The 16964-nt window shown below is 43.2% G+C and overlaps 1 protein-coding gene across 1 annotated transcript in view; it reads left to right on the forward strand.

Annotated features, from left to right (window-relative positions):
* The window catches only part of LOC120821052 (gamma-aminobutyric acid receptor subunit gamma-3), a 54227-nt gene extending 39117 nt beyond the window's left edge, over nt 1-15110 (forward strand). Inside the window, exons 7-10 of the mRNA XM_040179418.2 lie at nt 550-687; nt 5204-5356; nt 11810-12006; nt 12857-15110. Coding sequence (XP_040035352.1) covers nt 550-687; nt 5204-5356; nt 11810-12006; nt 12857-13138 — 770 coding nt within the window. The 3' untranslated portion in view covers nt 13139-15110. The remainder of the gene's footprint in view (nt 1-549; nt 688-5203; nt 5357-11809; nt 12007-12856) is intronic.
* The last annotated feature ends 1854 nt before the right edge of the window (nt 15111-16964 follow it).

Genomic DNA, 16964 nt, shown 5'->3' on the forward strand with positions numbered 1-16964 from the left:
GTTTAACTGTTTTCCTCCTCGGCGAAGATCAGTGGCTCCAGCGTTAACGCATCTTGCATTGTATATGACAGATTCATCGGCTAAAAAATATTTTAGCATTAATCTGAATAAAGGTTGAGCAATAGTATTTTCCCATAATGTAACCTTCCCTTCTCTCCCCCAAGATGACCGTGTCTTGCAATAAAGGCTGCTTCGTCTTTTTACCATAAAAATATCACTTCATTCAAGAACACGCTTGAGCCCAAATAGGTAAAATTAGTCCACTGAAATCAAGAATTTAAAATGGGTGATAGATTGAATAACATGGGAGATGGGATATGTGTTCTCCCCGGGTGCATTACAGCAGATTCCAAGTAAACAAGTTAGCCGTAATTGCTCAGCTGGTCTGCAGTCCACTAAACTGCCATTAAAACCTTCTAGTCGGGATTAGTGTGAATCAGATTCAAATCTTGCAAACAATAACTACAACATTGCTGCATTCGTCCTTCTCTCGCTGTACGCCGGTATCTTTCTATCACACTTTTGACGGGCCCTCTGTGTCGTTTCCAGACGGCTACCCTCGAGACGAGATCGTCTACAAGTGGAGCCGGAACTCGGTGGAGACTTCGGACCAGAAGTACTGGAGGCTTTACCAGTTTGACTTCATGGGGCTCCGAAACACAACAGATGTGCTCACGACAACAGCAGGTAGGAAAGGTCAACGGCTCCGGCACTTGAATTGTGACAGATAATAATACAAAACGTTATTAATCCCTTCAGGGAAGCTGTTTTCACCTCCTCTCTCCCTGTAGCGGAGGTCAAATGTCAGGTCTCAGCTGCAGACTGCATCGTCTTGCTGTTCGGAAGGCTTCAAAATAAAAATTTCGAGTCGCTTGACTACCTCGGTGCCCGAAGCTCTGCACAGGTTCACATTAGCACCGTGCACATAAATGTAATCATAAAACTACCAGCTCAAAGCGCATGAGTATTCCCTCTGGGTGCAAGGGCAAATAGGCTCCTCCACCGACATTAATCACCAAGATTAAAAAGGAAGCTTAATTATTCACTCCTTTTTCCCCAACGCTTTCAGTCGGGCTACGCATCCTTGTGTTCTTTGAAGACTTCATTTACGTGTGCTTGGAAGGCGCGCAGAAATGTTGTTGGTGACCGTAATTAAACCCTCAACCGGCACGGCGATGGACAAGATCTTAATGAATTGTTAATGCTTTCACATGGCAGATTGTAACCGTTTATTAAGCGCAGCATTATGAACGAGGGAGATAGTGAACTGACGCAGCAACTGTTAACCCGTCTTAACCTTGCTTATGAGTTGCATAATCCTTGTAGTTTCTGCCATACGGTCTTTTGTCTTTGGTGTTCGGGTCTGTATAATGCCACCTAATCGGCTTTCAGCTGAACCGCCCATCATGAATATTTGAGGAACAGGAGTTCTCTGCACGGTTGGGAAGGAGATAAGAGGGAGTGGCTTTAAATCATTAAGTAGCTCAGGGGAAGTTAATTGTATAGCTTCATTTTGCAATATGTTAAAGCGCTCTATTGTGTGTCTGAGTACTAGTGGAATCGGTTCACCCATTGGGTGCATCGGGTTTAATCTAATGAGACCTTTTGTTTGATCACACCGGCAGAAAGGTCACTGAAGAGCATCTCGAGACATTGACAGCCTTATAAATGACTTCTGGGCTCCCGCTGCATTGTCAAAACACAGACAAGCTCATTTTGCTCGAAAGAAACGGCAAAACCTACACATCTACCTCACGCTGTTAGAGAAATTAGCAGTTTTTCCCATTTATTACCTAGTTCCTCTTTCTGTTTCACGTGCCGGCTCCGTCTCCACACGCATCATGATTAGATCCCTGGCTAAAAATACCTATCATTAATTTACATCAAGACAAACTGCGAATGTGCTGCGTTTATCTTCCTCTCCCTTCCCTTACTTCCTTCTCTCTCTGTCTCCTAACTCTCTAGCTTTATGCCGCGTCCCTCGTAAACACATGAGAGATGGGGCGGTTTTAATGAGGACAGAGTGGCCACGGCGCCACCGGGGATCCCCGCCGCAGATCCTCCGTCGTTATCAATTCAGCGGCGTTTTTTCAAAAGGAATCCCAAACACTTTAGTGCTCTGTTATACTATGCCCTCGCAAATTCCCCCCAAAGCTCCCAGCATGCCCTCCTTCTGCTGTTGCATAACAGAAATGCTGATCCGTCTTTTTCTTTCTTCCTGTAAACTCTTGAAATGCCTGTTGCCATGGATCTGTGGTGAAATGGCTGACAGTTCCATGCCTTCTTCTTTTATTCCGTTGTGGGTCACAAGACTGACATTCAATGAGATGGTTCTTATGCTCCTTTTTATTGTACTCACTACCGTTACATACGAGTCAAATCATTCTGAAAATGCAGGCCATGATCGATATCTTGCTGCGTGCTAGAAACAGCAAAGACCGGTGAGGTTTTTAGTACATTTCTTTTGCTTCGTGTCAATCATTTGGAAGCTACAGGAAGGGCTAATTATTCAGAACTGTGAAAGCTTTTATCATGGTTTAGCTCACTGCTAACAACAGCCGAAGGCTCATTTAAGGTGGACCAGCCGTTCCTGCGCTTCCTTTTGAAATATATTCACTATTGTCACAAATGGAAATTTGAGACAATGAGAAAAGCTTTTGCATTCAAATCTGAAATCCTCATGAGGTAAATTCTCGTCTGGACAGCCCTGACATGCGTTTCTTATAGTTAAACCATGTAGAATAGTATATGTTTTTTAACAGCGTGTAAGTTCCCCAAATGTTGTAGAGGAACACATGTTTTAAATAGCTGAAGGTAAATACCCGTAGCGTCACAGGCAAAGCTCAAAATAAATTGAGTGTGTTGCCTATCGCTATCAAGCCATTTTTGACCCCTGAGTCAGATAATAAACCTGCTGTCTCCTCTTGACAAATTGTTTGTAGTGTTTATCTATCATCTTTATTTGAATCTGCAAGGGGCCATTGTGAAGAGTCGCTTGCCAAACCGAAATACCTCCCTGTACATGTCTACACGCTCACATCTCACATGTGCCAGCGAGAAACGCTCCTCTGCAGTGTCGCCATGACCCGGCGCTCATTTCATTGCACCTGCTGATTAAAATGGCTATTTCATTTCTATGTAGAGGACGTATGGGGTTAGATTCAGCTGCAAGCCGAGGACAAAAGGTCCTCTCGTACAGATGTTTTATTCAATGCCACATCCTTTTTATGGAAGCGCCTGAGTGGCAGCAGATTATCAAACAACGTTCTTCAGTGATATTTAAAGTGATGCCCGTCTGATGTGCAGAACTTGTCAAGGTTACCGAACAATGGCTTTTGTTTGCCAAGTGTTGTTGCTCAATGTCTCTCTGCTTCCGTCGTTTAACGTACTCAAAAAAGTGTTGGTTGGTCCTGAAAAGAGCGTCCTCGTTTTTATTCATATTTACAGCTTTCCTGTCTCCTTCGTCTGTGTCTTTTCTCAGTCTGTCTGCCTTCCCAATTGATCGAGATTATTTCAGTTAAAGCAATTATAGATCTAGTTCCAAACTTTCAGAAAAATGTAACACGTTTTTGTAGTCTTGAATGACCAACAATTCCAAAATGACTTTGACAGATCTCAGTGACGTTTATCAGCTATTCACAGATTAAAGTCACTGAAGAACTAAGATCGAAAGTACAGCTTTCGATACTTGTGACAATCTCATTAGAAAACTGTCCAAAATGCTTTTCATTTGAAACGTGTGTAAATATATATATATATATATATATATATATATATATATATATATATATATATTATGTGTTAATCCCCGGCTTGTGGCTGTTGGTAAGCACACCTCTGTTCTGTTACACAATTCACAGATACGTCTTCTTGCAAAATCTGCTGACTATCTGCAAAATATTGCATCTTCTTTAATAAAGTGCAGGATAGTAACAATCATTGAGTGGAATCTGCTTTAATGATCAAGTTAAAAGCAAACCAAGACGTAGCCTCCAGCTACAGATCAGACCTTTTAATTACTCAGCAAGCTGCTTCAGTGCTCCTCAGGGATACATGTGTGTTGTTCAATGGGCGGATTAACAGTACCGTAGCAGGGTCACCTTGAGATGGATGCAACTTCCAATGAACACAAATTACAACAAACTTCTCACTCGAGCTCTGCATGGCTGTATCCAGCCGCTGTGCATTAACATACATACATATGTACTAATTTCTGTTCTTGTGCTAAAACACCTTTTGGGGATCATCGTAAACTATATATATATATATATATATATATATATATATATATATAATGTGTATAGTGTCCGGTTTATACATATATATTTATATATAATGTGTATAGTGTCCGGTTTATACATATATATTTATATATAATGTGTATAGTGTCCGGTTTGCCAACGTTTAGCATCATTTACGATGATCCCCATAAGGTGTTTTAGCATAAGAATGGAAATCAGTACATATATATGTACATGTATATCAAATAGTAATAGAATAAAAATGTCTGTTATGTGTCTGTTCTGTTAGCAAGAAGTCCAAGGCGCATACCGTCTCTGCTACCTGAACTAATATTGCAAAAACATCTCAAAGTGACTCAGTAGTGTTGGTAATAGCTCTACGATATAGTGTATGAATAATAATAACCTTCAACCTTGTACACCAGAAGGCAAAGTATAATATCTAAGCAAACGTATTTGTATATTAGTATGTGGCCAAGCAGAGTATAACAAATGTATACTATGAGCATAGCATAGTGTAATAAATGATAATCATATTTATGAGGATGTTTGTCGCAACCGCGGATAAGCGGTTGAAGATGAAATGAGAGTGTACTATGGTATTTTTTCGGGCAATATATGCAAATCAAGTCCAACAGAAACAATGGAGAGGGAGAGTTGTGTGCGCCTTTGTGCGCGCGCGTGTGTGTGTGTGTTTTTGGCTGGCCGGTCGGAGCAAAGGGACAGTCTGTTTCCTCTGAAGCTGTTGTACAGTCTGATAGCACCGGGCACAAATGAAGCTTCTGGGTGGGATGAATCATCGTGATTCATCACGAGAGGAACACATTTCCATGGCAATCAGTCCCTTACTTGCTGACGTGTTTTACTGTGTTTTAGTTGTGGGTCGACCCAAAAAAACACCGTCCGTATTTTGCCGTTCCGTGAAAAATAATGTTTATACCCCATCTCCTCTCTCACGGCAGGTGAATACGTGGTGATGAGCGTGTACTTTGACCTCAGCAGACGAATGGGCTACTTCACCATCCAGACCTACATCCCCTGTATCCTGACTGTGGTCCTCTCCTGGGTCTCCTTCTGGATCAAGAGCGACGCCACGCCCGCACGGACAGCCTTAGGTACACCGCTGCACCGCCCACCCGACTGAAGAGGGCTCATACTCCTTATTCACCTCTACGAGCAGTCATTTGTTGCGTTCTCTTTTAACACTGGCCGAAATAGCAAGTAACTCATTTCGTTCCTGTTGATGATGGGTGGTGGGTAATAGTGTTGATGTCCAATGCTTTGTGCTCCATTTGCTTTGCATTAAGTAATTGGAATACTTTCACCAGATAATATAAGTGTCTTTGCCACTGCTCATTCCAGCCCCAACTGAGTCTCATATGAGGAAAAATAATTGGAAATTGGTGGCAGGATTTGGAGCTTTTCTTTGATTCACATTCAATCTGAGATTTCGAGGGCCTGATAGCAAAAGCAATAATCTCTTTTTGATTGGTAACTGCAATATTATAACTCAGCTTTTGTTGCAGTAGTTATTACAAGCAAAAGCAATCATATTACTGGAATACTTGCACATCACTCAACAAAAAATAATCAAATATAATTCTGTGTTATACTGTATATCAGCCATTCATGAATGAATATGCATGTTTCACCTCCAGCTGTGCATTAAGCCTATTTTGAAGTGTCCCATCAGTGTTTCGTATTACTGTGGCGTTAATCTTATTTTCTTTGCTTGAGTTGACAATTATTTTGAATTATTTTCCTCCCCGCTGCATGCCTACCATCAGCTCATTTGCTTTCCTGTGGATGATGATGATGATGATGTTGTGCTGGCGATCCCTATTTAAGTTGGAAATCAAGGTAAGTGTCTTGTGAGGTCATGACCATGGCAGTGACTCTATGTTGCACCATGTGGCGAACAACAATAAATATGGATACAATAAAAAGAGGACACTGTGCAGATCCCTTGCTAATCACGACCTCAGAGGCCTCTCCGCTACCATACAAGTAGTTCACAGGCTATTTTAAGTTCTAGTTTACTGATGTTATCAAGTTCGAACATAGCTTTCACAAACGGACTAATACCTTGCGCTTTGGTACGGCTTGTGAAGAAGGGTTAATACTCTTCATTAACTCACTTGACCCAAGAACTTAGCCGGATACGCCCTCTCCAACCCCGACCACCTTCACCCTCCCCGAAGGCAGTTGAAACGTGGCGGCATCACGTGCCTCTAAAGTACTTTGATTCCACTGGGGCCCCCTGCCCTTCATCAGCGCGCCAGTCAGCCGATATTACAGAAGGTCATTGGGAACTTCTCAGTGGTAATAAAGAGGTTCTGTTGGAGTTCTGTCCTTTATGAAGCGTTGAACAATAAAGTCATCTCATGTTATATCAACTGTATTAATGAGCGAGCGTTGTTAGTAATGGAGCCTTTGTTCTCTTGCTGTTAATGAAAGTCACTTGCAGGATGAAATCATGTTGTGCCCTTCGCTCGGCTTTGTTTGTTGTTGTTAGGTTGATGAAAGTTGACCTTGTGACTGTCGATTGTCGAAACAGAGTAAAGAGAGGGAGACAAAACATGGGTGTTTTTTCTAGTTAGAAATGTGCTGACTGCTACTGATTATTCAGTTGTCTTCATCCAGCAATATTCCCATCACAAGAAGCAGCAACGTGTTTGGCTGCTTCCGGTTGGCGGGTGGCGTTGTGATGCATGACCGAAGGCCGTGAAAAGGTTGTGATCTCCCTCAAACAACAGGTAGCGCAGAGAGGAGAGCTGCACGGGTCCTGATAAACAGCCGCGCTTCAATCGGCTTAACAGAAGTCATTTAATGCGTCTCCTCGAGCACATCGCCGCCCTTTTCAGGTCGCCATGAGACCCGATCCCAAAGCTGAAAGGGAGTGAGATAAGAACAGAAAAGAGGGGAACAAAACCAGAGTGTGAGGTGAAAGGCGCTGGCATGTAGTGAAAGGCGCTGGCATGTAACGCCAGGCAAAGAAATGTCAGCCGGGGGAAAAGGATTGGTCGAAGAGCGTAGAGGTTGAAGTCCATGTAAAGGGCAAACCCCACCCAACCCCTCCAGGTGGTGCGCCTTGACAAGCTGCTAACGTGTTCCAGGTGGTATTTCCAAAGAGCTGTCACTCACCTGCCGTTCCCTCAGCGGCAGGACGTGTGGACGGCAGCGAGGTCGAAGCAAGAGAGCTCTGGTTGATTTCCATTAGACCTCAATATCTGGAGCTTAGATAGAACTGGACAGGGATGTAGTCCTCCCCCCCACCCCCCCGGCCCCCCCACCCAACTCCAGGCAAAAGTGTAATGTAGAGAACTGGAGTTCATTAAATTATTGATTGTAGTTTAGCCACTCTTTTCCCTGGAGCTTTGTTCAACCAAAGGAATTGCTTCAGTACCTAAACAACTCCATGTTTGTTTAGTATGTAGTCATCTCAAATATGGGGCCTGGGCTTGCAAAACGTTCTCGCAACAAAGGAAGCTCATTTGTCATGTTGCGGCGGTGGTGGGGAAAAGAACATTTAAAATCCCACGGTTTGTCTGCGAGAGCTGTCATTCACACACATGCCTTTCAATGGTGATGTGTCAGCTTGGGTGTAAGAGCTGACAATGTTCCCCATGGAAACTCTACCAGGAAGGCAGTGAGATGGGACGCAGTACAGACAAGTTTGACCCTCATACTGTGTTTACCACAAAAAGCTTGAAGCAAAATTAACCTTAATTGCCGTAACGCAACATACGTGAAAGTTTTCTTCTCTAAAAGTGTCCTCGTTACAGTAGATGGATTTCGAGCTATCGGTCAGGAAACAGCCCAGCTGGGTAGATAAATTAGAGACGAGGGAGGAATTACTGCACGCCGTTAAGTCCCAAGTGTCTCTTTGGTCAGAGGGGACTCACGAGGGTCATCTCACTGATTACATGCACGGGAGACGTGGCCTTAACTCGAGGCCTCTACGGTGTGTGAAACACACACATGTGTAGCATTTTTACCTCAATCACAAGCAAATTAATTTGAAAACATCAGCATAATTACCACAAACAAACAAGCTCTCGCAGAGGAGGCTGTCGGCTCTGATGTGCACTGCATTTTACTTTGTGTTGATGTGGTGGAAAATGTGCTGAAGTGGTTGAGAGCTCAAACGAGGAACGCCTTCACTTTTGCAAATAATATGCACTTTTATTCCACTTTGACTGTTTTCACTGCATAATATCAACTTCACAATAGCCTACTTTGTCAGAACATATATATATATATATATCCACTGTTATTTGAGGCCGAGTGATCTGTTCTCTTTCTTGCTATTCCAAACAAGTGAAGTGATGCAAACGGCAGTGACAACCACAAAGTTCATAAACACAACTCTCTGGATGCTTAGTCTTTGCTCATTGTTGTTGTGAAAACCTGCGGATATGGAATATGGAATACCCCAGCATGTTGGTAAATTAAAAATAATATTGGTCTTAGATCTGTAGTCAAAGTAAAGTCCATGCTGTCATGTGAGCCGGCCATTGATCCCTGACTGGTACTGTTCAGTGCTATTTATACATAAACTCCATGAACACAAGCTTTGTTCTGTTCCCCCGGACCAATCACCAACGTCTGATACTTGTTAGCATATTGTAGCAACACCCCGTTACTGTTTTATGCCCAATGCCACGTCTTTGAGTTGTAATTTTGTAAATGTGCTTTCTTGTTGCTGTGATTACACAGTCAGTATCATTCTGCAGTCTGTAGCTTATCTGTTGTGTGCAGGCATTTGCACTGGAGCTTTCTCACTTCTTTGTGATGGCCCTTGTTACCCGTCTGTGGATGTTGGATTTGGGATTGTTGTTGGGATCGTATGCACAGACAGATATCACGCAGTTGCTATGGCATCATGTTGCGACAATTCCTACAGACTGAATTAAACTCTACTAAGAACGCCTGGGCCTTGATTTGATTTAGCAGCAAACTGCGAGCAGTTGATAGCTTGTCATGAATTTATTTTTTATTTCTTTAATGCACCTGCTGTTTTCTTAAGATCACACTGTTGACAGGACAATTATATTTAAACAGATAGCGAGATTATGGCTATAAAATGCAGAGATTTATTGTGATTTACCTAATTTGGTGTTTTAATCTAAAGAGCCGGCGAAAAGGAGAGAGTCTAGACGAGCAGTAGACCAAAGGAGGTAGCTTGAAATAGATGGGAGCAACTTGTCTCTATGGAAACCACAGGCAAAACAGTAGCACACTCTGCCATGAAAGGCATGTGGGAGATGAGGATGAAAGGGACACAGAAGAGGAAGGGAGGGAGGAAGAGAGAAAGGGGCCAAGAGGGAAAGACAGCGGGGTTACTAGAATAATGTGCGTGTCACAGGAGAAGATATCGGTGCCCCCAATGGCATTGATGTTTCTGGGTTCATCTTTCTTTAAAAAATTATTTAATTTCACCAAGTGAAAAATGAGCTTTAAGTCATGATTTTTTTTAGTGTGACAGCTATTTATTCATACTAAACACATCTCAATTTTACAGTTATTTTAGGAACGGTTAGTTACCTCAATATGCGACTAAGAAGGCCATAACTCCAGGGACCCGAGCAAGGATATGAATGGGGAAAACCATGTGCACCTAAAAAGTCATACTGTAATGTGTCAAAAAAAAGAGAAATAAAGTCTCAGTATGCTATATCAAAAATAAGCTGTCAGTGTAGGATGTCACGACAAGCCCAAAAAGTGGAAAAAAGTCGAATAAAGTGAAAAGGGGTCGAGTCAAAAAAGGTTATAGCGTCAAAAAAATTCATAGCACAGCATGTTGATTAGAGCCATAGAATAGCATGTCATAAAAAAGTCAAAAAAGGTCATACCATAACAAATGAAAAAATGTGAATGAATGAAGGCATAGTATGTCAAAAAAGGGTCATAGTATGTCGGGTGAAACTCAAGAAACATTGCGTAATAGAATGTCTGCTGATATAGCGCAGGGGAACGGCCGAAGCGCTGACTTCTGATGATTCTCTGTTCAAACCGGAGATTGTGGGATTGAGTCCTGCAATGTTTGTCCTTTTTTTTTTGCGGTTACACTCACACCCTCAAGGTGAAATAGAAGAAACCAAGCACCACACATACATGTGGAGGAATAGTGCGGTGGACTAGCACGTGGGCTGCAGCATGGAAGGTCTTAGGTTCGAGCCCACCATTGGGCGTACGTCATTGTTTTGAGTGTCTTCTGGCAACCTCAGGCTCAAATACGAGAAACAACAAGTGCCAAGTATAGGGAGGAATAGCTCTGTGGTTAAGCTCAAGCACTTCAGTTTCATAGACCCGGGTTCAAGACCAGGCTACCCATTGCAAGGTGCAATACAACTAACAAAAATTGGGATGCATGGACCTCAAGGCCATTGGACAAGTGAAAGACAGTGTTGAGGTAGGTCTGAACTGCACTTCGGTGTGTTGCGGTGGGGTTCTCCCCACCGGTAATTTCTCAGCAACTATGCCCGAGGGGTTATGCATGTTATTCGCTTATTTTGCTGGAATTTTTAGTTTTTTCAAAGTAGAATTTGAAAGTACTAGTAGAAAGTAGTAGTAATGTGAAGTGAAAGTGGTAGTATGCAAAGTAATGGCTAGGAGTATGTAGCAGTGCAGTCTTATTGCTACTACTTTTGAATTCTACTCTACTATGAACAAAATAAAAAAAATCGAGCAAAATAAGCAAACGAGATGCATAACCCCTCTGGCATAGTTGCTGAGAAATTACCGGTGGGGAGAACCCCACCGCAACACACCGAAGTGCAGTTCAGGCCTACCTCAACACTGTCTTTCACTTGTCCAATGGCCTTGAGGTCCATGCATCCCAATTTTTGTTAGTTGTATTGCACCTTGCAATGGCTAGCCTGGTCTTGAACCCGGGTCTATGAAACTGAAGTGCTTGAGCTTAACCACAGAGCTATTCCTCCCTATACTTGGCACTTGTTGTTTCTCGTATTTGAGCCTGAGGTTGCCAGAAGACACTCAAAACAATGACGTACGCCCAATGGTGGGCTCGAACCTAAGACCTTCCATGCTGCAGCCCACGTGCTAGTCCACCGCACTATTCCTCCACATGTATGTGTGGTGCTTGGTTTCTTCTATTTCACCTTGAGGGTGTGAGTGTAACCGCAAAAAAAAAAAGAACGGCCCGTCCACCCTATTAATGTTAAGGAAACCGGGAAGGGGTGGAAGTACGTTAGTACGTAGTATGTCGGCTACTAACAAAGAAGCAATTGTACAATTTAAGTATGATATACACATTAAAAAGGCATTCTATGTCAAAAAAGTAATAGTATAGTATGTTGTAAATAAAATGCGGGACAAAAGTAATAATAATTGTGATGCGACTCCGCTGTTCAAAAGAGCTTCTTAGATAAACTGTAGTTTTAGAACATTGAGGGCGTGAAAAAAACCATGAGTACTCGATCATTTTCTTATCCTACTTCAGGTGAATGCAACAATCTAGACAGAATTCCTCATGAGATTGATAGAACTCTGTGCAAAGTGCAAGCATTTACTCTGCGTTACTCATACGTGCATTACCTCCCCAGGTATCACCACAGTACTGACCATGACCACGCTGAGCACAGTAGCCAGGAACTCACTACCTAGAGTGTCCTACGTGACGGCCATGGACTTGTTTGTCACCGTCTGCTTCCTGTTCGTCTTTGCTGCCATGATCGAGTACGCCATGCTCAACTACTACTCCTACAGCATCCGCAGACCCCCTGCCAAGATGCAGAGACTGGTAAGCCTATGCTGATGATCTAATGACGCTCTTCTGATCATTTTCTTCTTTCAGCACAGCTGCGTCTTTGGTCAGCTTTGTTTATAGAATGCTCTGAATGGATCTATTCACGTTGCTGGGGGGAAAAGTCACTCAAAAGACTACAAAATAACGGCGTACATTTGTATTCTCTGTTAAGGTGCCACATTTTTTAATGACATATTGTGACAGAAACCTCCACGTCCATCTACCCCATGTGACTCAAAACGACTACAAAGACTAAAAGTCTTTCTGGTCGCGATGGTCGGGTTTCAAAAATTGAATAACAATATATGCCTAATGCTTTGTGTGGGCGAGCTCGGGGCTGCCACCTTTTATGAAGACCGACTGAGCCCCCGCCGCCGCCGCCATTTCCCTCTCTACAGAATCCATGCCTCTTCATTACTTCCTCCCAGTGGAGGGCTTTTGCTCGATATGTCTCGGTGACAAGAAAGACAGTGAGCACGGTCTGAACAATTAGGTCCAGTTACATTCAGTCCCCTCCTCTGCAGTTCTGGCTGTGCGCTGTGTTTCGGCTCCTCTGTCTCGGGGGAAGCCTCGTAGTTCCCTCCCCGCCACCAACGTGGCCCCTTTGTGCCTCCCACTCAGTTAATTTCTGTTAGTCCACAAGACTATTTCTCTCGCCTCCCACTCTTACTGGAAGAGCTGATTGGAGGACTGACTGTGCAAAGACTTTACCCTGAATTAGGTTGCCGTTTAACACTGCATTTAAAAACTAAGCAAAAACTGTGACAACTAACCATGATTCTCATTACATCTTTCAACAACAGTATTACTCCAGTTAAGTAACTCCCTCTGTCGTCCCATACAGGCCTACTCATCTTTTAACGTGGGTCCGCCCCCTCGGCCCATGATGCCCGTTGGAAACTCGCTGTTCTGGCAGGACTACGACGACAACTGCCTGTACGAGTGCCTGGACGGGAAGGACTGCAAGAGTTTCTTCTGCTGCTACGAGGAGTGTAAAGAAGGTGGCTGGCGGAAAGGACGCATCCACGTCAACATCGGCGAGCTGGATGCCTACTCGCGGGTTTTCTTCCCCACCTCCTTCTTGCTCTTCAACATTGTCTACTGGGTCAGCTACCTCTACCTCTAGAACAACGAGCCGCCGGCGTTATCTCAACAGACAGGTCCCGTTTACGACTCTCTGGGAAACCTCACAACAGACCCATGGGACTTAAGAGGCGTTCGGGGACGGGGGTTGCGACGTTGGTTCGATAAGATGGCCAAGCACCCATATAGTGCCTTCTTTAGAAAGGGTGCGGCACCGAGAGACCCGGCTTCAGAGTTCCCTGCGTTATCTTTATTACCTCATCCGCCACATGCAGAACCCCATTGGAGACATTCAAAACTAACACACGTCATTTATTTTGTAGCACCTTACTTTTAGTTGTACTCTAGATTTACTTCTACTTGGAAATAATGACACAATTTCTTGTATCTTAACACCGCAGGTCAAGCAGCTCACCCATCCGCTGTTAGTTGTTGAACGTGGTTTGTCGGCTTTCAGCGAGTGTTTGTTCGGGACTTTTCACGAACGAGCGATGCAGTTTACAGTAAATGCCAAGAAGATTTGGGTATTTTATAACAAATACTAGGTTACAAAAAAAAAGTTTAAGGACTGCATAAAGACATACCAATCTTATACTAAACATGCTAATCTCATCCATATTCTGTGTAAATAGATTAGGGGAGAGCGGAGCTGGCTTCCTCCTGGCAACAGCTACATGAAAAAATTCCTACATGTTACATCCTTTTCATCCTTATTCGTACAGAATTCTACCGACCGCAAATAAATTGTTCTCTGAAATAAGTGTAAACTGCATATTGGCACGGAATGAGCTGTAGAACTCACATGCAAACACAAACTGTACATGTGGTATTTATTTTGCTTTAGTCATTGCCCCAAAAGTCGAGCTTGAGTGCATAAAATTGTCCTGATGAACGCTTCAATATCTCTCATGTCGTGTCACACGCAGGACCTAAAGGCTGCTCGTGCTCCGCTGGAAATGATCACAGGTGCTGTAAAATAGGGTTTATGCTATTCTGTACACACAGGGCTGTTGGAAATGGAAGCTCTAGATAACGACGCCGCGATGGACGGCAGCATTTGAAGCGTTACGGATTTGTTTACTGTTCTGTGGTGTTTTGGCTTCTTAGAACAATCAAGCCCCTTGTCCCTTCTCCTCCCCTCCTTCCTACCCCAACACACACCTTCCCCCCCATATTTGTATGTTCAGAGAAAAGCTTTTATGTAAAAGTATCTGATTAATGTTTCTATTTTCATACAGTTCTATATGGAATGTAAGTTAGGCCAGTAGTCCGTCTGGTTCCAGTTCAGTCAGTTCATGTGGCCTAAATGAGCTTATTCCTGCGGGTCCTACATATTCATGAGGCCTCCAGACGTTTGTAATTACCATTCAGACCATCTCAAGTGATGCTGCAGAGACAGCTGAGAGGCTGTCACCCTGCGCACACATATTTACTCTGCTGATGTATCACATTAGCCCCTAAGAGACAATGACATTTCTACCCATATCTACCAAGAACTGACTGAATTGCCAGACTTGGCCCTCACCGCAGTAAACCCTCCTCACCTCTGATATTTCTACTACACTTTATAAGTGTCTTTGTCGTTAGGAGCCAAATCACATTTTTCTACGTCCTATTGGAAGTCACCTATGCGTTTTCAGCTGACTGGGACCTGTATTTATAAAGCCTATTTGGCATCAGAGTACTAACCATCAGCGCTGGTGAGCATAATGAACTCTGCTCACGAGCCTCTCCCTGAGACCTCATCACCCCAATTAAAGCTTTTGTAGTTCCTCTGAAAAGCTGCGCATCACTCTCACTGTCACGAAAACATGCATCGCTCCAGCTTCATCCTACAAACCAATTTTGTTTTGTCAGTGAGGTCTCTGGGGAGAGAAGGGGGGGGGGGGGTACAAACGGAAATACAGTCTGACTTTGGATCACTCTTTATGAAAAAAGGAGGTACAGTGAAAATAGTTTTTTCTAGTGCGTGGTACATTGCTTATATTAATAAATAACGTTTTGGTCAAGTGCTACTGTGAAGTCTTTTTCTGAGAAACACTATTATTCAATTGGAAAACCCTCCAAGATCCTTCACACCACACAACACATAAAAAAGATGCCGTTCACAAACGTATCCCTGAGAGCTGTGCAGTTTCTGCAACACCGTCTATCCTTAGACTCCTGATCTGAATACAGACAAACACCACTAAAATAACTTCAGACAACGGAGGAGGGATCCCTGTTCTGGGACCAGTGGTGCAAGACATCCTTGGATATTTTACTTAAAAGAGACAATCTGGAAGAGATCATTTCTGTTTAGGAGATAACACATCGGAGATCGAGCCTGTGGCCCAGCGATGGAAGACATATTTAGACTTCCAGACTGAGGGTCTTTGGCAAGCTTATCAGAAGAGAAAAACCTTCTTACGTCTTAAGGACAGATCCCGTAGTGTGAAAATAGTCTGTGAAAAGTTAAAGTTCTGCATTCAAGGTTTCCATGGAGATCTGAGTCCAAAACATAAACAAAAGAAATAGCTGTAATTCTGATCGGCCAGTTGGCAACAACAGAGTGTCTTTCAAATGTCCTCAAGCAGTGCGCCCGCCTAACAACAATCACACCGCTAATATCCAGCGCCGGATGCACGAGTGCGTTGCGACAGCCAACCGTTGAACGCAATAAATATATTTTCAATGAATGATATATTTCTATCTTTATTCCACAGGTGTGGAATGCCCTTTAATATATCATATTTGCGTTTGGGTTTAACACGGCCGATAATAGGGAGCGTGCAGGTGTTCTGATGCTTCCTCAGGCGGCGCCCTGAGTCGGGAAATGGCGTTCTGTGAAAAGCTGATGGCGTTACTAAATAAATCCTCCCATGTCTCAGACAGGCAAGCTGGATTTCTGATGGGTTCTCGGAATAGGGCCTCATCATTTTCCAAGTTCAAGGACGTTCAAGGCCGTTATATTTGAGTAACGTCCAGAGTATTCTATCACATCTGGCGGGTGAGCGTCATGTTTCTGATATTTTGCCTGGCGCTGACTTTGATTTGGCTCCTGATAACTTCTGCATCTGGTGCCTGGTGCTGAGGGGACTTTATAGCCTTTTCCTTTCTCTTTCTCTTTTCTTATACCACCAGTATTATGAATAGCACTAAACCCATTTTTTTCACAATCTGTAATTTGCTCAATTGATTTAAATGTATTCTTTAGACACTCTGCTCCTGAACTGCAAATGACTCTGTAGTTTCTAGGAGACGGGGTGCAAGTAGGACAACTCCAATGAGGAGCAGGCCAGTCAGTCCAAGAAGTGTGCAGTAAAGTGTGCAAACAAAGGCCAGAGGCCGGCAAATAGCTTGTAACTTCTAAAACAGAATACATACATGTGTGTGTCCATACTAACTTTCATCAACTCTCATAATTTCCCACTGATTTGTCCTAATTTTGTATTGAAGGGTTAAGGGATCTTAACTTGGAATAGAAATGGAAACTGAACAAAATGGATATGCTTAAACCATTATTTAAATGTTGCCTTTCTGTTATGGAGCAAAACGGAAACAGTGTCTGACTTTAATGGTTATCAAGGCCTTATCATTGCACTTCATTGGTTTCTGCTAAGGAAGCACAAAAAATAGGATAAGAGGAAATTGGATGAAAAGGGACTGCAGTGTCACTAAAAAATCCCTGCTAGCTGTGGAAGTTCACGACGGGGAGATGTGATACTTCCGCGTGATAATGGGAAAAATTGGGCTGGGGATTCTACTCTCCCTGCAGCAGGAACAGCAGGATAACACTCAGGAAAACATCTTGCATTGTTGAGATAATGCTATGAGTTGATTATAGGGAACACGCGGAGTCTAGCAGTCAGTAAAAACCAGCTGCGTCA

This window comes from Gasterosteus aculeatus, chromosome 1 (genome assembly GCF_964276395.1).
Source record: "Gasterosteus aculeatus chromosome 1, fGasAcu3.hap1.1, whole genome shotgun sequence".
NCBI lineage: Eukaryota > Metazoa > Chordata > Actinopteri > Perciformes > Gasterosteidae > Gasterosteus > Gasterosteus aculeatus.